This window comes from Diabrotica virgifera, chromosome 4 (assembly GCF_917563875.1).
Source record: "Diabrotica virgifera virgifera chromosome 4, PGI_DIABVI_V3a".
NCBI classification, from domain to species: Eukaryota; Metazoa; Arthropoda; class Insecta; order Coleoptera; family Chrysomelidae; genus Diabrotica; species Diabrotica virgifera.
Window position 1 is genome coordinate 49,081,389 of NC_065446.1, and position 25,776 is coordinate 49,107,164.

The 25,776-nt window shown below is 30.8% G+C and overlaps 1 protein-coding gene across 1 annotated transcript in view; it reads left to right on the forward strand.

The window, feature by feature from the left end:
- Window positions 1-25,776, forward strand: part of LOC114327466 (uncharacterized) — a 713,641-nt gene that overhangs the window by 41,127 nt on the left and 646,738 nt on the right. The window contains exon 3 of the mRNA XM_050649213.1: window positions 20,712-20,789. Within this exon, the coding sequence (XP_050505170.1) occupies window positions 20,712-20,789 (78 nt within the window). The remainder of the gene's footprint in view (window positions 1-20,711; window positions 20,790-25,776) is intronic.

The following is a 25,776-nucleotide window of genomic DNA, read 5'->3' on the forward strand; positions in this document are numbered from 1 at the left end:
ATTTACCTATGGTATCAGGATAAATCGTTTTCCCAATTATAGCGCCATCTATCCATAGTTCGAAAAAATGTCTTGCATAAAAGTTGCTTACTTTTACGTAACGAATGCAAATCTGCAAGAAAAACTAGGGATTTCCAATTAAGATTTTAAAGTTACCCCCCACCCCACCTCCAGGGGGTGTAGTGGGAGTTGGTGTTTGGTGTCATTGGATAGATTTTTGAAAATGATTGAACACGTATTTTTCAGTTTTTCCATCCGATGTTTAGTTCGCGAAATATTCGACCGTTCCCCAACTTTTGGGACACGGTTGCATCATAAATCATAGAACAAGAAGAGCTTTTTATAAAGAATAACTTTTATTTGTCAAATTAAAAATAAAAGAGTTATAAATGAAAATGTTCTTGGTATCCATAATTTGAGAAAAATCTTCAAATATTTTTTTCCATTAGAAGGATGTACACAGACAGAATACTGGCTAGCGATTTTAGTCAATAATTTTGCCAATTCGACAAAAAAATAATTTCTAAATAGTTAATAATTATTACTAAATAATTAGTAATTTTGCCAATTTCGGCAAAATTCTCAAAAAACAAAAAAATTACCTTCTACAATCACTAGCCAGTTGTGTCGAGTTTAGGGAACGACTAGGTACAGTATTTCTCATGATCATCTTTCAGTCCGTCACAGTTTTTCGATTTCTTTCTAACGCATTAAATTGTATGTGACATAAGAAAAGGCACGTCGGTGATTACATTTCGTCGGTGACATTTTTATAACATTTATTCTAGTTATTCTAGTTGGCGATAGATGGCGCCATAATAAAAAAATATTTTTTTTAATTAGATAAATTCGATTTCTTTCTAACGCATTAAATTGTATGTGACATAAGAAAAGGCACGTCGGTGATTACATTTCGTCGGTGACATTTTTATAACATTTATTATAGTTATTCTAGTTGTCGATAGATGGCGCCATAATAAAAAAATATTTTTTTTTTAATTAGATAATAATATTACAAATATAATCTGTATAATTTATAAGACTATACAAATCAAAGAAAATACCATTTTATAAATGCAATAATCACATTTGATTTGTTTTTATTCCAAACTGAAAATAAAATGTGACAACTGTCAGATTTAACTAAAATGTCATGTTAGAATAAATGTTATAAATGTGTATTATCACGGACTTACCATTTTTCCTATCATTTGTTACGCACTGAAAAATGATCATGAAATGGAACAGTCCATTTATCATAAAGGGGAGGCCGTATTTATACTGGTATAAATCTTTTTAAAACTGTTAATAAATTATTGCTTTTAAAATATTTATAGGTACTCAAATTGTATTTTTGAACATCTTATTTATTTTATATAATAATTAAATTCACTATCAAATGTCATTGATGTTTTATTAATACTTAATTTAAAATTTAGTTTGACATTCACGAAGTGTCAAACTCAAATGTAAATAACCTATGCTTGACAAATCGAGATTTAAAAAAAAAGTAGCCTACTTCCTAATCAACCATTTGAGCTGACGTTTAGTGCGTCTGTAGGAGATAACCGGATTGTGACGTCACATTTTAGATTTTGAGGTCGATTATCTCGAAGACGGTTAGATATTTTGAAATGCCGTTTTCAGATTTGGATTCAGAAGGCAAAACTACATAAGAATCCATCGATACACCTGCTCTAAGTATTGCAGGAGCGGCAACGCAATAACACACAGACTTTTGCAAATTTATAAACTAAAAGTTTTCGTTGAAAATAAGAACGGTAATTTTATTATCAGTATGAGAGGTCGTTCTTAAGCTGTAATAAATGCCAGTGGAAGCAATACTCGGTAATAGTACTTGCTTGAACATTAAAAATTTCCGTTTCGTTATTTATTTATAATGTTAGTTTGTTTAGTTCAGATGATTAGATTTATGTTATATTGTTGATTTCAATACATTTTTTGCAAAAAAGTAGTTTTATTTTTTCATTACAACCAAAATAATAATTGTAAAATGATGCGTTAATTTTAGCGCGCAGTGTAACTTCTGGTTGCTTATGTCCGTAACTACACTAAGATATTTTTACCTTATATTTATTATCTGCCTGTGCCATTAAATTCTCCGTCAGCAAAGATTATCAGGTCGTCCGCATAGCTCAGGCTACCAGGTATATCATTTCTGAGTCTAGCTAGCAGCCCATAAATGGGCAGATTTCACAAGAGAGGAGATAAGACTCCCCTTCCTTCATATACCTATTTATTTTACAAATTGCCCTTGTGATTTATTTGTAGAAGATATTTTCGAATCTACCATATATAAGCGATGATGCTAATACACCAGCACTAATGTGCTTATCCAGCAGTTGTTTAGAGTTTGTAGTACAAATAACATCAGAATAATCAGCATGAAGTGCATATTTTTCCATTTTAGCAGCTTATGGTATGAAAGCAACCTTCATGAACCTTTTTATGCTTTGTTATGTACTTCAGTTCTAAGCTAGCCTATTTTTATGCAGAAAGTCACCAGCAAAAGCAACCCAAAGTGACCGAGTTCAGGCAGCATATCTTTCTCCAGTCTATCTGTTAACATTTTATTATATTAATGTCATATGCCATATGTTAATATGGCTTTCGAGCATTGTGTTAGCGTAGTTTGCGTACTGTCTTGCAATGCAGCAATAATGTGAACGTGATCTTCTCTGACAGTTTTTGTGTTATACATTACATTAAAAAGTTTTACTAACACTTTCAGAGTATCTTCAGCTATTAGCTTCATCAACTTAGTTGGTGTATCATCTAGACCACAAGATTTCCTAATTGTAGCCTTTCACTTTATCGTACTATATACGTAGTATAGTATAATAGATAAAGTTATAGGATCGTGCAAAAAATTTTTTTTCAGATTTCACTTTTTTTCGACGTTTTGAGTCCCCCTGAGTCTAAAAAGCAAATAAAAAAAACATGTCGGAAGTATGTACGTACGTACGTATGTACGTACGTATGTCGCCACCGCCCAGCAAAAACTACTGGACCGATTTTGATGAAATTCGGTATGAGTAAGTTTAAGAGAATTTTGTCGAGAAACTAAGCTTTTAAAAAAAATCTCTCAAAGGGGGGCCGAAATAGGGGGGTTATTTAGGGCCCATTTTGGCAAATTTTGACAGAAATAAATGAAATTCAACTCAAAGTAAGCTCATCAATAGGTAAATAAAAGTACGGAATTTGACATTTCCATATTCAAAATGGCGGCCAACATGGCCGACCGCCCCCCCGACACATTTCCCTATCTATCTAAAAAGTTTTTGAAGATAAGTTTAATTTGAAAAAGTCGTTATATAGCCTAAAGATGGGGCTATAAGAAAGATGTTATCGTTTTTCAGAAAAAGTTACGGGTTGCCTATATTTAAGGGGTCAAATTTTGACATAAATTTGAACTAGATTTTCTCAGAAATGGCTTCAAGAAATTTTTTTATTTTTTGATATATTTTTGATATCCTATCAGTAAATTGAATTACATTAGTCATATATCTTAACTCCCCATAGGAGGGGAGTTATGAATTTTTTATAAAAAAATATTCGAGTGCCCGTAACTTCCTTCTTAATAGAAACTAAAATTTGAAATTTTGCAGACATATATGGTATTTTATTATCTATTATCACAATAAATTTTACCAAAAACATGTCTTCCGGTTGAACCGGAAATGAATAAAAAATCTTAATTTTTTTGATACGCCCTGTATATTTTAACACATTTTGAAAGAATGCAAAATTACCTTTCCAATGACATAAAATTTATTGCTGTAGCTCAAAAACTCGAAAAGTTACGGTAAATAGAAATTTTGCTATAATCTTATGTGTGTCCTCTCTCACGCGTTCATAGCAGAGCATTATTGTAGAGCAGTCAATGAGGGTATTTGGCTCCGAATTCCATCCTACTACATTGATGTACTTGATATTTTCACAGTAAGTAGGGAATAGCTCAAGAAACAAAATCTACCCTATATACTATGGCGCTTTTATCTTGGGGCGGTTCCCACTTCTTCAAGGGGGTGGAAAATTTGTTGGTCAAAATAAGCACGGAAGTGGCTGAAGAACCTATTTCTAAGCAAAAACTGGTCTATACTTTTTTTTTGAGAACTCAATACTTTTTGAGTTATGCGTAGTTGAAAATTGGCCATTTTCATTGAAAAATGACACCTTTTCGGACGGATTTTTTGTGAATACCTTAAAAACTATGCATCGAACTAAAAACTCTATATAAAACATTTTTTAGATTATAAATAATAAAGAGATTCGTTCCTTCGTAAATGTTCTATTTATAATACAAAAAGAGATATGGTAGGTGAAAATAGTTTGTTTTTTGGTGCATGCTCAAATTGGTGTATTCAACTTGAAATAACAGAGGAACGGTAGGTTTTAGGTGTATAATGCTACCAACACCTTTTGTAGTGTTTGAAAAGGCCTTTAAAACGAGCACCGTTAAATGTCGGTTACTTACAAACTAAGCGAGATATGGTGCAAAAAATATAATGACTAATGTACTTTAAGGAAAAATGAACAGTATATACATTTAACTCCCCATCCACCATAATTTAAATGCTTTGTTTTTCTTCTCAATACCTTTTAATATAGTGTTATTTCTACTTTCAAAAAGTTAAACGGGTTTAAAATGAATGGTTTTTTTAAAAAATGTGATCAAATTATAGAATGAATTTTTAAATTTTCTTAAAAATCTTCCTTTTTCTCCATGTAATTCGAAAATAAAAATATTTCACCCCTGAGAAGTGGTGGGAACTTCCCCCATGATAAAAGCGCCATAGTATATAGGATAGACTTTGAATTAGGAGATTGGGCTACTCCCAAAATTTCATTAAAATCCCTGCAGTAGGATAGAATTTGGAGATAATATCTTGTTCTTAATCTCGCGCATTGACTGGCGTAATCGAAATAGAATGAAATGCAAATATTGTAAACTATTAATTTCTCAGAAAAATGAACTAATTTGAAATGAAAGTATGACTATAATATTCTATTGATTTATGCAATAATCTACACATCTATAGTGTGTCCCCGAAATATGGCATCGAACATTTTCTCAAATGCAGGAATTAATGATGCGTAGAACCATAAAATACTTTTAAGTACAGTAGGTGTTTCTAAAATATCAAAATAACGAGTAACTTTGTTATTTTTATAGAATGCCAATATCTAGTACCATAACGATAATAGATCGGCACGATAAAGTTCTCGGGCGACCCTTCCGTCCAGCGTTTTTTGTAGTATGTTCTACCTCTGATTTCATAATTCCTGGGCTGTCATGACGGTCATAACTTTCTGGGCTGTGATGACGGTACAGTATAATTCGATAATACTGTAATTTAGTTTGTTATTGCGTAACATTTTAAATTTTCTACTGCTATGATTTATAGATTTTTAAAAAATTGATCTTTGTTGTAATTTTAAATCATATGTTTGTTTCAGAAATATTTGTGTAGAATTATACAGTGAACACGTAAAAGTTGAAATAAATTCATTTTTCATGAACGGGCAATTTTGGAAATAAATCCCAAATAGGTTGATTTTTAATTTTAAATTATTTTTGACATAATATTATTATACTAGTGACGTCATCCATCGATAATTATTTAAATAAGAATAGGAGTCGTGTGATAGCTCATTTGAAAGATTATTAAATTCTCTTTATAGTAGTATAAACATTAACATAATTATTTATACAGGGTGCCCAATTTTTTTTTGAAATAACCTAATTGACACCAAATGACAAATCTATGTAATTTATTTAATTTAAAATACATTTTAACGCCATTAGTCCTGTCGCCAGGGGGGTACAACGGCTTCCTTTATTCAGATGAACTTACACAAGTTTTTTTTAAGTATCTTGACCCGTACGACACGAATTTTTTGGGTAACAGTTGATCCGGATATCGATAAGATTGTTATAGACAAAGAACTTGAGGAATTACATAACAGCGATTTTTCGCAAAACAAAACTTTTTTTCGTATTTTTGTATTCTAAATAAAAAATGCTCTCAGAAGTTTTTTCGTAGGATGCACAGTTTTAGAGATAAACGCGGTTGAACTTTAAAAAATTTTAAAAATTGCAATTTTTGAACCCGAATAACTTTTGATTAACAAATAAAATAGCAATTCTGCTTACCGTATTTGAAAGTTCAAGTCAAATTATACCGGTTTTGATTATTTGTATTGCTAAAATTAATTTTTTATTATCAAACGAAGCTATAAACAAATAGTGTTTCCCATGCCCATTGCATGCATTTTAGTAGAAATTGCCTGTTTGTAGGCACGCTTGCTTGTTCGATTTTAAATGAGAAATGCATTGAAAAAAATACTCAAGCACTATGTGTTTATAGCTTTGTTTAACAATAAAAAAATTAACTTTTACCAATGAAAATAATCAAACCGATAGAATTTGACTTGAACTTTTAAATGCGATAGGCAGAATTGATATTTTATTTGTTAATCAAAAGTTATTCGGGTCCAAAAATTGCAATTTTTCGATTTTTGATAGTCCACCATAAACGGTTGGCGCCGTACGAGGGAGACCACGACGCAGATGAAGAAGTGGAAGTAAATGAAGTTTGAGAAATATCTGACCTCACGTTTGAGGAGTTCATGAGGGCCTATGGAGGTACCGGTAAAGCGAGACATTGTGTTACCACTGAAGAAAAGCGAGATCTACTAGCACTTCCCGATGACTATTCACTGGCCCATACCATCCCGGCCAGTATCAGGGAGGTTGGTATCCGCCATTCGAAGGAAGTTTGGACGAGTTGCCGAACTTCAATGCCAACTGCCAGCTGCTGGCAAAGCATTGAAACTCCAAGATGCATCACGTTACCTATTCTGTCTGGTAACAAAAGACACTGTCCATGACCAATCTACCTACCAAGATGTATGGGATATATTAATTCAATTGAGAGTGCATGTGTTGGAGCCGGACGTGAAAAAGTTAGCCATGACAAAGTTTTAATGCCGCCAATTAGACTGGAGAGTTATCCAAAATATGGTAGAAGCAATTTTTAAAGACACCGAGGTCCAGGTGTTAGTCTGTTGCAATCCACATAGTTACTGGTGCAGGGCGAAGACCGTCCCCTGCCACTTTTATACAACTAGGAGTTGTAAAAGAGGGTCCAGATGCAGATACCAGCATCCAGTTCTAGTCCCGATAAGGTTCCAGGAGGAATCATTTTTTAAGGAAGGGGCAATGTGACACTATTTATAGTCCACTCACAGCCTGACCTATTTATTTCCGAAGCTTCTCGTCGTTACGAGAGAAAACCATTCCTTTCCACGGCATTCGGAACGAGGGATACCGAAGTATTTAAGAACGAGAGATTTCTTTAGCACGCCAGTCAGTTATCGATAATAATTATTGTACTCGGATTGAGTTTTTCGCCGTGTATTTTGAAATGTATTAGTTATTAGAATTATTATGTTTTAGTTAGTAAAATCATAAATTTTAGATTGTAAATAAATTAGATGTGTTAGTTTGAGTTATTTGTAAGCATTAAATAAATTAAATAAGTGATGTAAAATAAAATAATATAAAGTAAGTCTTTCTTTATTTAAATTAAACTTAGTGCCTAACATAAATAATAAGATAGTTAGGTCAACCGCGTAAATCAGTACAATATTCTTGTATAATTAAATAATATAGAAAATAATAAACAAGAGAATGAGGTTTTCTACAAAAATTAAAAGAAAAGATATACTAACCAATAAAATCGAGTACGAAATAATATTGTTTTCACCAATTTTAAAAAAATTGTGAAAACGTTGAATTATCCACGTACGTCTGTCCGCCCGTTCGTCCGTCTGTCCGTGAACTCAACTCCTCCGTCATTATACCAGGTAGAATGACAAATGAGGTGTCAAATGAAAGCTTATAATTCAAAGATGGTACTAAAGGTGAGAAATTTGTCCTAGGCTGTTTGTCGGTCTGCCCGTCCGACCGCGAATATAACTCAATATTATTGTTTGTTACCAATAATGATAATTTTAATAAAAATGATTATTTTTCCAAGAACAAAGTATTTTATTCAATTTATTATTTATAATAAATTACTAGTTCGCTGAATTACTTTCTTCTTCTTGGCTTTTTCCCATTATGAGTTTGCCGTTTTCGTCTTCCATAGCACTTTATTCTCCTAGTCGCCATCTCTGAGGTCTCTATATCTATCATAGCTTTTCCTATGGGAGCTTTCCATCTCACAGCAGGTCTTTATCTCCGTCTTCCTCCCCGCGGGTCCCAGTCCAGTAATCTTTTCGGCCACCTGTGCTCCGGCATTATTTGTACATGCCCGTACCATTTCAAAGCTCTACTTTTACTACCACAACTTTTTTGTAATTGAGCATTCTACTTCTATTCCGTTTCATATTTCCTCTGTTCTTATTCTCTCCTACCTGGTGATTTTTGAACACCTTCTCATAAACTCGAATTCAACTGTTTGTATTTTATTTCGTATTATTGTTGTCACTGGCCATTTTTCCGCTCTTGCAGGGTAGTATTCAGCACTATGCCCTGAAAAATCCGTTTTTGGTTCCTTTAGTTAGAGTGTTCTTCCATATCACTCCATGGAGTGCTTTCGTGTCTTGTTTTCAAAGTACTATTTCATTTCTATATTTTTCATACAAGTGCCATCTCGGTTTATCATTTACCCTAAATACTTAAAAGTCTTACAACTCTTAATAGTGTCTTCTGAACTTACGTTTAAATCAGCAACCATTCTGTAGTCAATTACTTTCGACTAGATTAAATGGGTTTAGACTAGGCTAAACTAGTTTATCCTGATATAATTACATACACTTCAGAAGAAACTATTTAGTTTGGCCTGAAGTGTGCGTCTTTATATCAGGATAAACTAGTTTGGCCTAGGCCAAACTAGTTTGTCCTGAAATCGGGTTTGGCCGGTAACATATATATTGTTTGAAACTATACTTTTTACTAAAATATTTGTATGCAATTTATCATTAAAATTCAATACCTTCTGAATTATACAAGACGGTTATGATATAAGCATATTATACTTCTAAATATCATATAGAATGAATAATTGCTTTTTAAGAGGTATTCAAATGGGGATTAATTTTTTTCGAATCGTGAGAAAACTAATAAGTATTTTTGAAAAATTTAAACGCAGAATGAAAGATTACGTTATTGGCGAGGGCCGAAATTCCCTGAGAACTTCTATAATGTTTATTTTAATAAGTTAGAGGGGTGAAAAACTAAGAGAAAATTTAGTGTGGATATTTAATTTAAAATATCTCATTCAAAATAAACTTTTTATTTATTCTAAGGGACTTTCGGCCCTCGGTAATAATATAGTCTTTCATTCTACGTTTAAATTTTTCAAAAATATTTATTGGTTTTTTCAGGATTCGAAAAAAATGAACACAATGTCCGTGGTAATATTTCCAAATCTCTCTTTGTCATACAACGCACTCAGTCGAATAGAATATTGTCAGCATACTGTCAGTCACGCAGTGACAATCAGTGACAATTTTAAATATTTGACATGACATCGGGAATATTTTGAGTTGTTGATTAAATAATATTGATATATAGTGTATTTGATAAATAATTGATTTAAGACGTGAACTTAATAAAAAGTTATTTATTGTATATTATTTGTGGAAGTTCCAAGCAGAGAATACATCAAGATTAGGGGAGTGCAATTAGAACGAAAATATGCATTGTTTCGGAAAAACTCAAACAAGCTTATATTTTTCTAAAACTTTTTTTGTTAGTTTATATACATGTTAAAGTAAAAAGTTCTACTCGCAGATTTGGCCGCTAATTGTTTATTAATTGTTTAAATAATAACAATAATAACAAAATATCGTTAAATTCATCATTTAACTTTGATCAAATATGTTTCTATTTTGTTTTTGATTATGCTGAATTCGAATATGGCATTGCAATTTGAAAATTCTTATACAGAAGCTCTTAACAGTGTGTCTGCTTAGCTAGGAACCACATGGAAAACTTTTTTATTATCAATTTTACGAAAAAAAGTTATTCTTAATAAATTGCTCTGGATAGTCAAAAATCTAAAACTCAACCATCAGATATCAAATTTTATCAATTTTATACGAGGTATGTCAAAAATATGGATTTCGTTAAAGAGTAAAGTACCTGTATATTCCAGAATATCAAAAAATGCTATTATGAAAAGTTGTTTTAAATTAGAAACTATGTCTAAATACACAATTACATCATTCTAATCGAAAAAAAAAATTTTCAATTTTTTCCCAAATTACGGATACTCATCATCATTTTATTACAATTATGATAACTATTTTATTATCACTTTTACGAAAAAAGGTTATTCTTCATAAAATGCTCTCCCTGGTCTAAAATCTAAGATACAACCATCAGATATAAAACTTTTTTTTTAATTTTAAGTGCCTTTATTATTTAAAATATTTTAATCAGAAGGATGTAATTGAACACTAAAACAAATTTTTTAATTCCAAACAACTTTTCTTAATAACAATTTTCGATATTGTGAAATGTAAAGGTACTTTACTCTTTAGTGAAATTCATATTTTTAACATACCTCGTATAACATTAATTAAATTTGATATTTGATGATTGCATCTTAGATAATATATGATACAGAGTATTTTATAAAGAATAACTTTTTTTCGTAAAACTGATAATAAAAAAGTTATCAATAGGTTCCAAGTTAAGCAGACATACTGTGTAAGAGCTGAAAAAAAATTTTTTTGCCGAACATTTATTATTGTTGAAGCTTATTATTAAATTTATTTTAGGTAAGTTTTACAGAAAAAAGTTTTGTTCACTTTGTATAAACATTTTTTAGCTGGTAATTTTCGGTTTATGTATATCTTTTTGATATCTATCTTAATTTTCTTGAAAAGAAATAGTTTATTTTATTTCTAAAGTAAAATAATTTAGTGCATTTTAAATATTGCATCCTAGGCTTTAAAAAAGCACTTATAAAACTGGAATAGATCTGTTCAAACTTGAGTAATGCCGTCTTAAAGTGGTGGTAATTCTATAAAACTACGAAGATTTCAAAAATTACATTTTTTGAGACGTCATATCATTTGAATCAAATTTTTGAATCAAACATCATTTCGTAAGATGTTTGAAAGGTAATTTGTGCAAAATTGAGAGTTTTATAAAAAAATTGAATTAGTTACACATTTTAAAATCATTTTTAAACAAAATTCATGTAGGGCTCATTTTCCGCCCACACCGTACTTATACCCATATATTTTATTTCTTTCTATTATAACCATAAGATAGCTCTTAATTACTCTTCTTTCATGTTCAATTTGTAAAATTTCATTTGATCCATTAGTTAAAGAATTACATTAAAATAACTTAACCGTGCACTTCGCCGTACGTTAATTTACACTGCGCCAATGTTTGCGAGAAGGGTGACTTTAGCGTTATAAAAAAAATTATAGAAGATACAGATTTAACTTTAGCAAATTCTTTATATAAGGTTTTTTTGTAAAATTTTCTGAATTTTTCAATGGTCAAGTCAGTTTTTTCTAAAATTTATATTTTCGGAGTTATTTAAAAAAACACCTAATTTCGTAGTTGATTGGTTTAATAAAAAATGAAGCACCCAGTTCTCGAGTAGAACTTTTTGATATGTTGTTTATTAAACATTTCTTAATGAAATTACAAAAAGTTCTATCTTGTTTGATTTTTTCCAAAGTAAAAATCTATATGCACTCCCCTAGATAATATATTCTGTGATCCAAGTATTTTGTTGGTAAAGGTGTTCAAATTGTAAGCGTTCCATAGTAACAATATATTATTAAAAATCACTTAAACACTTTTCCTCTTTTCTCGATTGAGTATTAGTTTTTGTTGTACATATAAATTATTACAATCACTGAATATATAGTTAGTGCAAAAATTATCACATTTATTAACTGAATTAATAATTTGCAGTTATAAAAATAACAGTTATCCAAGAACATTCAAAAGCCATCTCTTTAAATTAATGATGACATTTTCAAGTAGAATGACATTATATTAATATTTACATATATCCATACCAGTGTGAATTTTACTACACGTAATTTGCCGTGTAAAGACAGAAAAAGTAGAGATAGCCGTAAAATATTTCCGAATTATGTACAGATGGCTTTAATTATAATTAAGTATAATAAATCATTGACACCTGCCAAATTATGCTTGCGTTGTATTATCCCGGGAGCAGTCGCACTCACTGCTGTATCGTAAGTAGTCTCGCGTAGAGAAAAAATGTCACAATATAGATTTAAATACAAATTTAAATCAAATTTCTATTTTATAATATTTTTATTTACTTGTTATGTTAAAAATATGTACATATTTCTAACAAATTTCAAGCTAATTAGTTTTAACCAAAGTCATAAATTCTACAAAAAAAAAATAAAAAAAAAAACAAAAAAAAAATTAAAAAAATTTTCTACGCATTACTACGACCTACCTCGAGGCACTTACGAGTGTAAAGCAATGTTGAAAAATTTTTCATCAAGTTATCACGGAAAAGGATAAAATGTGAGATTTTTTCTCACGGCGCGACTGCTCCCGGGTTAATAATCTGTGGTACGTATTACTCATGAGAGTCCACCTGTCAATTTATTTTTCACGTTCAAACAATTTTCCAAATCCAAACTAATTTTAATACAGTGAATTTATGTGTTCGGCTTAAACTTTTTTAAAATAAAGCTTAAAATGACAAAACTGAATTGGTATCGTGAAAAATCTATTGTGTAAATAACAATCAATGAAGAAAATTAAGCACGATAAACCTTAAAAACGGTTGGTTGTGAAGTACGCGTTTGATTGAATTATTTATAAATTTAAAAACTTTCTTGATCGTTTCTCCTAAACTTTTTTAATAAAGTATTTACATTCTGCTTAAATGTTTCCTTCAAATTAAATCGTATCGTAACTTTTACTAAAATGCTTGAATAAATTATTTGAAAATATTTGATTCATTTAGAGAACAAAGTAATATTTTTTTATTAATTGAAGTATACTTACAATAATAGGTATATTCTGTATTATATAATATTATACAGTGAGCAAGTGAAGGTTGCAATAAATTCATTTTCTCGATAATGAACGATTTTGGAAAAAAATCCCGACACATATCAATTTTTATTTTTAAATTACGACTTTTTGCATAAATATCATACTAGTGACGTCACCCATCTGGGCGTGATGAGAATAGGGGTAGTGTGATAGCTAATTTGAAAGGTAATTCAATTCTCTGTTCAGTAATATAAACATTGACATAATTACTTATACAGGGTGTTCAAAAATTTTTTTTGGATTAAATTTATTGACATAAAAAGAAGAATGTATGTCATTTATTTAATTCAAAATACATTTTACTGCTCTCAGAAAAAAAAGAGAAAAATGTTTATTTGAAAAATAATCATGGCTTTTTGCTTAAATTAAATGTTCAAACTGTCACGAGTCTGATGGGTTGCTGCTTTAATATTGAATTTAAGCAAAGAACAATATTTATTTTCAAAGAACAAATAAACATTTTTTCCTGTTTTCCGATAGCAGTAAAATGTATTTTGAATTAAATAAATTACACACATTCTTCTTTTTGTCAATAAATTTAATTAAAAAAAATTGTTTTGGACACCCTGTATAAATAATTATGACAGCGTTTATATTACTGAATAGAGAATTAATTTACCTTTCAAATGAGCTATAACACGATTCCTATTTACATTTAAAAAATCATCGATGACGTCATCACGCCCAGATGGGTGACGTCACTAGTATAATATATATGCCAAAAAGTCGTAATTTCAAAATAAAAATAACCTGTTGCAAAATTTTTTTTCAAAATTGTCTATTCTCGAGAAAATGAATTTATTCCAACCTTTACGTGATCACTGTATATACAGTGCTAGTCAAAAGTCCGTACCCCCCCTCGTATCTTTTGAACGGTTATACATATAATAGTGAAATTTGGAGGGAGGAAATAAACGGACGTACGCTTCTTAACTAGTCATGACAGGTGACGTAATAGTGACAGATGACTTTACAGCGCCACTGTGACAGATCATTTTAAATGGGACCTTATGGCAAGTGACACCTCATTTGAAAGGTATTGATAATACCTATTCAGTCATACTATTTTTTTTGGGTTTAATTTGATTTTGATTTTGGTGAATAAATGAAATAAATATAACTTTGTAGTTTTGCATTTAATTATTAAAAATTCAAATGTCCGCCCATGGTTATTTTGTCAAAAAAGTTGACATTTTTCAGCTCTCTAGTAGTTTTTACGTCAACGTCAACGTTTTTGACAAGTAACCATAGGCGGAGGTTTGAATTTTTATTAATTAAATGCGAAACTACAATTTTATATTATTTCATTTATTCATACAAATGAGTTTAAACTCAAACAAAATTAGTATAGCTGAATGGGTATTTTCAATACCTATCAAACGAGGTATCGCTTACCATAGGGTACCGTTTAAAATTATCTGTCACAGTGGCGCTGTAAAGTCATCTGTCACTTTTACGTCACCTGTCATGACTAGTTTTTTTTTTGTTTTTTTATGGCATTGACTTGGGTGTCATTTAGCCAGTCACAACTTTTTTTTTTGTTTTCTGTTCATACATAAGGAAGGCAATGAGGTCCTTAGAGTTCCATAGCAAACTCTTCTACAGCTCTCTACTCAGTTCAAAAGCTGGCCGCTATGGACTGTCCAAGTTGCTCACCACATTTTCCATTATGTATCTTCTTCTTCTTCTTCTTCTTCTTTTTTCATATGTACATAATATACCAAATTATCAGGATTAACAAGTTTAGAGATTAATTTTAGTTTCACAGATAAATTTCATTAAACAATCATATATATTCTTGCTGTTCAGAGACAATAGATAGGATACATTGAAAGGTGGAAAAACATTACATTTTATTAAATCTTGGATTAAATTATATGTGCATGGAATATATTTTGCGCACTCAAAGAAAGTATGGTTTAAGTCACCAACCTTCTGACATTCTGTACAAAGATTTGAATCAAAAACTTTAATTCTTGCTAGATGTAGAGGGAAACATGCATGTCCAAACTTCATTCTAATTAATGTTGTTATATATCTTCGAGGTACTACGTAATTTTTAAACCAATATATATTTGGAACAGAAGGTTGAATCAGTGAATACTGAGATTTGGATTGTTTACAAAGATCTCGCCATGATTGACTCCACTGATTTTTAACTCGATGCTTAATAGTGCTAACTAAGTCAGATATGCAAAACTTACGATTATGTGAAGTACCATATTCAATGGCTTTTTAGCCAACCTATCAACATATTCATTATGCGTTAGTCCTATATGAGCCTTAACCCATAAAAAGTTCACTCTTCTTTTATTTTTATGAATTTCAAAAAGGATTTTCTTAATTAGTAGGATATAAATATTTGAATTGTTATTGGGAAAATCTATAGTTTGAATAGCAAGAAGAACAGAGAGTGAATCGGAAATAATTGTTGCAGATATATCTTCTGATTCTTTAAAATATTGCAGGGCCTCATAAATTGCTACGGCTTCAGCACTGAAGATAGAAAAATCATGGCCTAACTTAAATATTTTTTCTGTTTTAGTAGCAGGTATGAAAAAGGCACATCCAGTGCCAACTAACGTCCTAGATGCATCTGTATATATATTTATAGAATCTGGCCAATTATCTAAGAATGTTCTTAAGATGTTAGAGCTAATATTACTGTTTTCATGGTAACTTGGTTTTACTAATTTAACTGTATGTAAAAAAGAATGAAAATCTTCGAGTCCAAAACTATCAATCATGTTATAATCACAGTCAAAATTTAACAGATCTCGAAAAGCCTCGCAAAGGGGAGGAGAGTTCTTTAGCTTCCAGTATTTATTAGTTAAATCCGCTACATTCAGCTTGTTAATATTTTGGTAAAGACCGATATTTAGGTAACGAATTTTCATTAAAAATTTCTGGCTGAGATATTTCCTTCTATAATTGAGTGGAATTTCTAAAGCTTCTACATGTAAAGCTTTATTTGGGGTTGATTTCATAGCTCCCAAACAGATACAGTCATGACTAGTTAAGAAGCATACGTCAGTTCATTTCCTTCCTCCAAATTTCACTATTATAAGTATAACCGTTCAAAAGTTACGAGGGGGGGTACGGACTTTTGACTAGCACTGTATATTCAGTTCAAGTTAATTATTTAGTTGGAGTTGACTATTCCCAGTTCGAGTCAACTCAAACGGTTTGTTTCAGTATAAGTTAATTATAAATATAAAATGAAGATTTTTATTCAACATTTACTAGTAAAAGTAGACTCCAACTAGTTAAAGTATACTCTTCCCAATGCCATTTAGTAAAAGTTGATTCACACAAATAACCGATTGTAAAAATTAAATGTTACTGGATATTAGGCCAGGAAATGAAGCATTTTGCCTCGCAATTTTTTCGTTTATCATGGATTAACTTGAAATTTTCACAGAATGTAGGGAATAGCCCAAGGATCCTTTTCTATATCATGCCGCTGTACGTTAAAACCTTAGAGGTGGTTGCCACCCCATCTCGAGGGCTGGAATTTTTCATTACATTTTAACCAGGAAAATCGATGGAAAGTCTAATTCTAAGAAAACAATGTTCTTTACCTTTTCTTCTTAAAACTAATATTTTTCGAGTTATTTGCGGTTGAAAGTAACAGTTTTTCGACAAGAAATCAACTTTTTAGATGGTTTTTTGAGAATAACTCAAAAAATATACAGTTAATAAAAAACTGTAGCTTTAAAAATCGGAATGGGACGTTTCGATGCCGCCGGTTCATCGCCGGCCGTTTCGATGCCGCCGGTTCATCGCCAGTCCATTTCATCGCCATCATATCTCGCATTTCCTAGAATTCCTAATTAATACTGAAAATAACTAATAATTGTAACTGTCGAAAATTCGGAAATATATCAGATAGCGATTAATTGACTGGCGATGAATCGGCCGGCATCGGCATCGAACTGGCGGCATCGAAACGGCAGCGATGAAACGTCCTAGACCCTTAAAAATTGTATCTTTTAGAAACACAAACAAAATTCTTTTTTATAATTTTTCTACAACCAATACAAACTGAGATACGGTATGGTAAGGGTTAGCTTTTTTCGTCAAATGCATAATTTGAAATATTCAAAGCCAAATAACGGAAAAACTTTGCATTTTTCGAGGAAAATTTACACAATATTTTTTTAAGTATACAATTAGACTTTTCAGAGAAAGTTTCTAGAATAAAAATTGAGCGACTTATGATCAAAATAAGATCGGTACCTACTTTTTTTACAAATAAATCAGTGAAAACAACCCCCTAACTACCCTCCTAATAAAAATTGATCTTTAGCCTTCTGTAATTCTTTTTATACAGGGTGGGCCAAAGAAAACAGTCCACCTTGATATTTGACAGTATTTATTAAATTTTAAGGAAATGACGAAATAGGTCGATTTTTGATCTAAGGGAAACACATTTCTACGGTTTATACATCTGTCATTTGTCAATCCCCTCCCTTCCACATCCCCACCCCTTTATTTAAATAGTGAATAGGGGTCGTGTGCAAGCTCATTTGAAAGGTTATTCAATTCTCTATTCAGTAATATTAACAATTACATAATTGTTTAGGATTTTTGTGTAAAATTTTATGAATTTTTTATTCTCCAAACAAAACTAGATTTCCAAAAATAATTGGCGCCTACTAGCTGGCATATTACTTATTAGGCTACTTCGAAAATGAGATTTTTACATTGACGAAAAAGAGCTGCTTTAAACAAGACCAAGTGTGCAAAATTCGATTTAGCAGAACCGGACTTACAGCCATTTTTTTATAAGAAGGTTCCCGCTCACCTCCACCTCTTATTTGCAAAGGTAGACTTAAACTTGTGAAATCAAATATGCGGAGAATTTTATGAAGAATATGATGATGGGATTTCATTATTGTCATTATTTTTTTCTGGCAAGCATATTTTTAAGATAAATATGCATATTTTTACGTAACTTACTGCATATTTATGCGCATATTTTATACTTTTTATTTGCATATTTGCCTAAGTCTATTTAATAATGCTTTATGAAATCTTGATATTACTAAAAAGACGGCATAAAGTAGTAGACTAATAAAATAAAAAAAAGTCAAAATGTAAATTCGTACAGGTTAAAACAAATTTTATATCAAAGTTTAGGTGGGTACAAAAGATATTTTCAAGAAAGTATCCAAATCATACAAGGGGATCATTGTTTAAATAATTAAAAAGGGGTCATTTTTGCAAAAAAAAACTACATTTTTAACAGCTGAGGTAATTCACTTATTAATGATGGCCTGTGGGATATTTTCTGCAAAGTTGAAGGGTAAATCTTTCACATAGGACTTACTAATTTACATTTGACCCCCTATTTATTTAAATAATTGTATATAAATCTTTAAAAACGAATTTGCAAACAAATATTTGTAGCGTTTTAAATAAGCGCTATAAAATATTTTATTTTACAGACTAAGTTGCGCTATATTACCAGTATTAAGCAAAAAAAAATTTGTCGAAAAATATTTAATATTTTTTGAGATGTTCAATTTGTTTTTTAAATGTTACTATATTTTCAATTCCAAAAACGCGGTTGTTGCCAAAGAAATATTCACCTGCTTAAGATCTCATTATTTTTATTTTTATGTATGTTTTCGATAACTGTATTGATAAATTCAAATTTCAATTAAACTTCCCCCTAAAATGGCATTTGAAAATTATTCAAATTTGTTTATAACTTGTTTTTTTAATAACGTCGCGGGGACTAAGTATTTTGAAATGCCGTTTCGTTAATTGGGTTCCTGGGAATTTTTTACTAATTAACAAAATTTTTCTGTCGTTTTTCTTCTTCTTTTTTTTCTTGGAGTTATATTACTACGGGCCCTTTTAGGGTTAAATTTTATTAATAATGTCGAATCTCTAAAAATATTAAGATTTAACTAAAATCTCATGAATAAAATGTGGCTACTTGCTGAGTTACAGGGTGTTTTATTTAAAAATTTAAAAATTATTGTTACCAAGTACTTTAAAACTGTTTGACGTATCCTTATCATACTTGCCAGAAAGTGTGGCTATTATACACCCTACTAAATTGTGATTAATAAACGTTTCTAGCTAGTGCCAGAGGCGTACGACAGGGGATAGTGAATGATTGACCCTTCCCAAATTCTACGCCACTGAGTGAATTACTATTTTAGCGAAATTTTTCCATTCTCCAATACTTTATATGTAAATAACTTTATTGGTATCGATTAAGTCATCAGTTTGAGAGATATTGGAAGTTTAAAATGAATGACTGAATGAATGAAAATAAATATGCCGTTTCATTTTTAACGTCCAATATCTCGAAAACTAATGACTTAATCGTTACCAGTAAAGAGTATATTATTTACATAGAAAGTATTGGAGAATCTAAAAATTTCGCTAAAATAGTAATTCCCTCAGTGGCGTAGAACTTGGGAAGGGTTAACCCTTATCTATCCCCTGTCGTACGCCTCTGGTAGTAGCTAGAAACATTTATTGATCGCAGTTTAGTAGACTGTATAGTACCTATACTTTCTGCCAAGTATGATAAGGATACGTCAAATAGTTTGAAAGTACTTGGTAAAAATAATTTTTAAATTTTTAAATAAAACACCCTGTAACTCAGTAAGTAGCCACATTTTATTTAAGTGATTTTAGTTAAATCTTAATATTTTTAGGTCTAGAATCTACAACTTAGAGATTCGACATTGTTAATGAAGAAGAGGAAAAAAAGAAGAGGAAAAAAAGACAAAAAAATTTGTTAATTAGTGAAAAATTCCCAGGAACGTAATTATCGAAACGGCATTTCAAAATATTTAATCTCCGCGACGTTATTAAAAAAACAAATTATAAACAAATTTGAATAATTTTTAAATACTATTTTAGGGGGAAGTTTAATTGAAATTTGAATTTATCAATACATTTATCGAAAACATAATATAAAAATAAAAATAATTGGATTTAATACAGGTGAATATTTCTTTGGCAACAACCGCGTTTTTGCAATTGAAAATAGAGTACCATTTAATAAACAAATTCAATATCTCAAAAAATGTTAAATATTTTTGGACCAATTTTTTTTTACTTAATACTGATAACATAGCGCAATTTGTCCTGTAAAATAGGATATTTTATAGTGCTTATTTAAAACGTTAAAAATAATTTTTTGCAAATTTGTTTTTAAAGTTTTATGTATAATTATTTAAATAAATAGGGGGTCAAATTTAATTTAGTAAGTCTTATGTGAAAGATTTATCCTTCAACTTTGCAGAAAATAATCATATAGACCTTCATTAGTAATTGAACGACCTCAGCCGTTAAAAAAGTAATTTTTTTGCAAAAATGACCCCTTTTTAATTATTTAAACAATGATCCCCTTGTATGATTTGGATACTTTCTTGAAAACACCTTTTGTACCCACCTAAACTTTGATATAAAATTAGTTTCAACCTGTACGAATTTACATTTTGATTTACATGTAGTGTAATTTTATTTTACTAGACTATAGGTAGTATGCGCCCGCCGGAGGTTAAATTTATTTTGGGTATATGTGCTATTTTTTGTTGTATCAATATAAAACAACCTTTTTGTATTTCAGAGTCATAGAGAATGCGGATTGTATGGAAGTATTAAAGAGCGATTCACTGCTCCCTTATAGTAGGACACTACGAGAATTGTAAGTAGAAAACATCAATAGAAGGGTTTTAGTTTAAGTTGTTTCTTTTTTATATGACACTTTTTTACTTAAAGAATAAAACCGTTTGTGTTTCTGGTATTTACTGTTTTAACTTAACGTTTGAAAGATACACACTATAAAATTCGTTAACCGACGAAATAGATGGGTCTCAACATCAAAGAATGTGTTTTATCATTGATTATAGACACGGATCTATAATGTCTATAATCCGTGTCTATAATCAATGGTTTTATAGAAAGTAAATTGTATATAATATAATAGTATAAGAGCTGTGAGACATTTTTGAGTAGGTATTTTAGGCAACCTGAAAATTTTTCAGGTGACTCTTCCATGATAGCCTAATACAAAAATGCCGGTCTGGCTGGAGGGTAGCGGTTGTTTTCCCCAAAATCCCCCCAAAGTTAAAAAAAGGGTAAAAATTGTTATTACAAAAAATATCATTGACGTGACTTTAAAGTAAATTTAAATATTCAAATATAAAGAAAATAAACAGGCTAGGCGATTTGAGGGCGATTTTAACTCTGCAACATACTTGCATGGGCGCCCCAGGATTATTTTCAGGGGAGGCATCTGAACTTCAGAAGATTTCATCTGAATCTGTACATACTATTAACGAATATAAAATATACAACTATACATGCAAAGCTATGTACATTCCTTCCGGACAGGGAAGTACAATTATTATTTTGACAGGGTATTTTTTAATATTAAAAATAAATATTCCAAAAAGACAGGTGATCGAACAAATTACGTGTGCATATAAATGAAAAGCGCTATAGGTAAGCAGCAGTGTGAGAAAGAGCGTATACCGATAGCTGTTTGCGTCCTCTGTTGTACCTGAGCGAGTCCGTTCGCTCGAGAAAAAATCACGTGACCTGGCGATCCCATGTTGTTGTGCCTCGAAACGTCAGAGTAATTATTATATATTGTAGTTTTTTTAAGTAACTTTTTCTTAATTAAAGGAAAATAATACGTATTATACAATAGATTTAGCAAATATGATAAAAAAAGACAAATTAATTATTATAAAGGTATAGGTAGAAAAGTATAAAAGTATAAACTAAATTAATTCTGTGTTCGAATCTTGTACTTCTTCTGCAAACTCCCCATCTGAGCTTAAATATTCACTGTCTTCTTCTTCGTCAGACTCCCCTCGAGACTCAGATTCCTCTTCTACATGATCTGTAAATAGTTGTAAAATGTATTTAGAATTAATTAAAAATTAATTACTGATTAATTATTTGAGTTGCTACGTATTCTCTGTCCTTTTATGCGGAGTCGAACCCTGGACAATCACGGGCGCATCTGAAGATTGCCATTGTTGAGATGTGGTGTTATCGAATAATGTAAAAAATATCATGGACGCAACACGTAACAAACACGGAAATATTAAGAAAGATAAAAAAGGCAAAACAAATACTCAACACTATGAAGGAAAGAAAAATGAGCTATTTTGGTCATATACTAAGAAATAAAAAACGTGATGTGAGTGATTTATAATATAAATAAAAGTATTGAGTATTAGTTATATAAGTAAGAATACGTAGCAACTCAATTAATTAATCACTAATTATTTTTAATTAATTCTAGATACATATTTACAACTATTTACAGATCAGGTAGAAGAGGAATCTGAGTCTCGAGGGGAGTCTGATGAAGAAGAAGAGAATGAATATTTATTTTGGCTCATTTTTCTTTCGTTTTTAGTGTTGAGTATTTCTTTTGCCTTTCTCATCTTTCTTAATGTTTCCGTGTTTGTTACGTGTTGTGTTCATGATATTTTTTACATTATACAATAACAGCACATCTCAACAATTGCAAGTCTTTCTTCAGATGCGCCCGTGATTGTCCAGGCTTCGACTTCGTATAAAAGGACAGAGAATACGTAGTAACTCAATTAAATTATAGCTAATTAATTTTTAATTAATTCTAAATACATTTTACAACTATTTACAGATCATGTAGAAGAGGAATCTGAGTCTCGAGGGGAGTCTGACGAAGAAGAAGACAGTGAATATTTAAGCTCAGATGAGGAGTTTGAAGAAGAAGTATAAGATTCGGACACAGAATTAATTTAGTTTATACTTTTATACTTTTCTACCTATATATTTATAATAATAAATCTGTCTTTTTCTATCTTATTTGCAAAATATACTGTATAGTGCGTATCATTTTCCTTTAATTAAGAAAAAGTTACTTAAAAAACTATAATATATAATAATTACTCTAACGTTTCGAGGCACAACAACATGGGATCGCCAGGTCACGTGATTTTTTCTCGAGCGAGCGGACTCGCTCAGGTACAACAGAGGACGCAAACAGCTATCGGTATACGCTCTTTCTCACACTGCTGCTTACCTATAGCGCTTTTCATTTATATGCACGCGTAATTTGTTTGATTACATGGCAGTTGGAGAATTTCATAAAAAAAACCTGTCTTTTTTAGAATATTTATTTTTAATATTAAAAAATACCCTGTCAAATTAATAATTATACTTCCCTGTCCGGAAGGAATGTACATACCTTTGCATGTATAGTTGTATATTTTATACTCGTTAATAGTATGTACAGATTCAGATGAAATCTTCTGAAGTTCAGATGCATCCCCTGAAAATAATCCTGGGGCGCCCATGCAAGTATCTTGCAGAGTTAAAATCGCCCTCGAATCGCCTGGACTGTTTATTTTCTTTATATTTAAGTAATTAAATTTACTTTAAAATCACGTCAATGATATTTTTTGTAATAACAATTTTTACCGTTTTTTTAACTTTGGGGGGATTTTTGGGGAAAATAACCGCTACCCTCCAGCCAGACCGGCATTTTTGTATTAGGCTATCATGGAAGAGTCACCAAAAAAATTTTCAGGTTGCCTAAAATATCTACTCAAAAATGTCTCACAGCTCTTGGACCATAAGATCTATTTATTTTTTAAGCGAATTTATTTCCGATTCGGTAAAGGTAATATCCTTCAGTTTTTACTTTTGTAATAGGAAATGCGGATTAGGATCAAAATTAATTCGTCTTGATTTTTTATACACTGCTGCTCGTTTTTAAAAATTTAAATAGTCCAGAAAGCCACTGCGCATCCGCAAGGAAAATATTTCAATTCGGATTTTTTGCACAATCTTACTCAAAAAGGACCCTTTTAACAAATTTGCATGTTGCCAGGTCCAAAAGTGGGTCAAAATTTTTCTAAACGTTTTTTTTGTTTTTTCCAAAATTTATTTTTTTTTGCATTGAACAAAGTTTTTTATGTTTTTTGGATAATTTCAAATAGAAAAGGTTTTTAATGACTTTTTTCTATAGTTGATAGTTTTTGATATATAAGCGAATAAAAATTTAAAAATTGCGAAATCGGCCATTTTTAACCCTCAGAAACTAGGTGAAAAACTGAAAATTTCGATGTTGCCAAGGTAAGAAGATATTCTTTGAACATCGATTGATCAAATCCCGAAGAGTTTTTTGCAATACAATGTCGAAAACCCCTTTGTTTTGCTTGATTGGCAACCGTTGCATGTATTTGTAACATGCGTAAATATACAGGGTGTCCAGAAACTCTACCGACAAACGAATACAGGAGATTCTTCAGATAATTTTAAAACAATTTAACCCAATTCACCTAGTCCGAAAATGCTTCCTAAGGGAGCTAGAGCTCTTTGAAGATGGCGTCATGTAATTAGTTTTTCTTAAATACCTCCAGAACTCTTCTATTTAGAAAAACGAAAATTGGTATGCATATTTACTTTCCAGAAATTAATCGATTCCATCCATTGCGAATTTCTAGTACCTTTCATAGGCGTCCGTTTTGGGTAGGGCAATGGTTATTTTATGGCCTAACTTTTTTGTATTTAATTTTTAAGCATTTTTGACTCTGAAATATTAAAATATGAGGTATTGTAGTACTAAAAGGTACTCCCACTTGAAGTCGATAGGATACAGCATTTTCTAGAAAAATCGATTTGAAAATTTTTCGTTCTTTGAATTTCAAAAAAAAAAAGATTAAAAAAACTATTTAGAAATATGAAATCTGGTACATTTATTTATATTCCAGAGATTAATCGATTTCGTTAAAGGCGAATTTCTAGTAACGGTCATAGGCGTCCGTTTTGGGTAGGTCAACAGTTATTTTATAGCATAATTTTTTATCTTTAATTTTTATGTATTTTTGACACTAGATTATTCAATTATGAGATATTCGAGTACTAAAAGTTACTCTTGCTTTCAGTCGGTAAAATACATTGTTTTTTTTTGAGTTTTTTTCAAATTTTTTTTCAAATACCCAAAACCAAAAACTTTTAATTCGTTTTTTCCTAGAAAACGGTGTGTCCTACCGACTTAAAGTAAGAGTACGTTTTAGTAGTAGAATACCTCACAATTTAATAATCCAGTATCAAAACTGCTTAAAAGTTGAAGAAAAAAAAGTTATGCGATAAAATATCCGTTGCCCTACCCAAAACGTAAGCCTATGACCGATACTAGGAATTCGCAATGAATGGAATCGATTCATTTCTGGAAAGTAAATATGTATACACATTTTTGTTTTTCTAAATAGAAGCGTTCTGGAGGTATTTAAGAAAAACTAATTACATGGCGCCATCTTTAAAGAGCTCTAGCTCCCTTAGGAAGCATTTTCGGACTAGATGAATTGGGTTAAATTGTCTTAAAATTATCTGAGGAACCTCCTGTCTTCGTTTGTCGGTAGAGTTTCTGGACACTCTGTATGTGCGGAAAAATATTTCGATCCAATTTTTTTCACCATCTTGCTTGAAAATATCCCCTCTTAACAAATTTGTATGTTGCCAGGATCAAAAAGTTAAAAAAAAAATTTTAACGATTTTTTTTCCTAAACTGATTTTTTGCATCGGACAATTTTTTTAGGTTTTTTGGATCATTCCAAATAGAAAAGAGCTTAAGTGACTTTTCTGTAAATGTGATTGAAATTTTAAAAATTTCAAAATCGGCCATT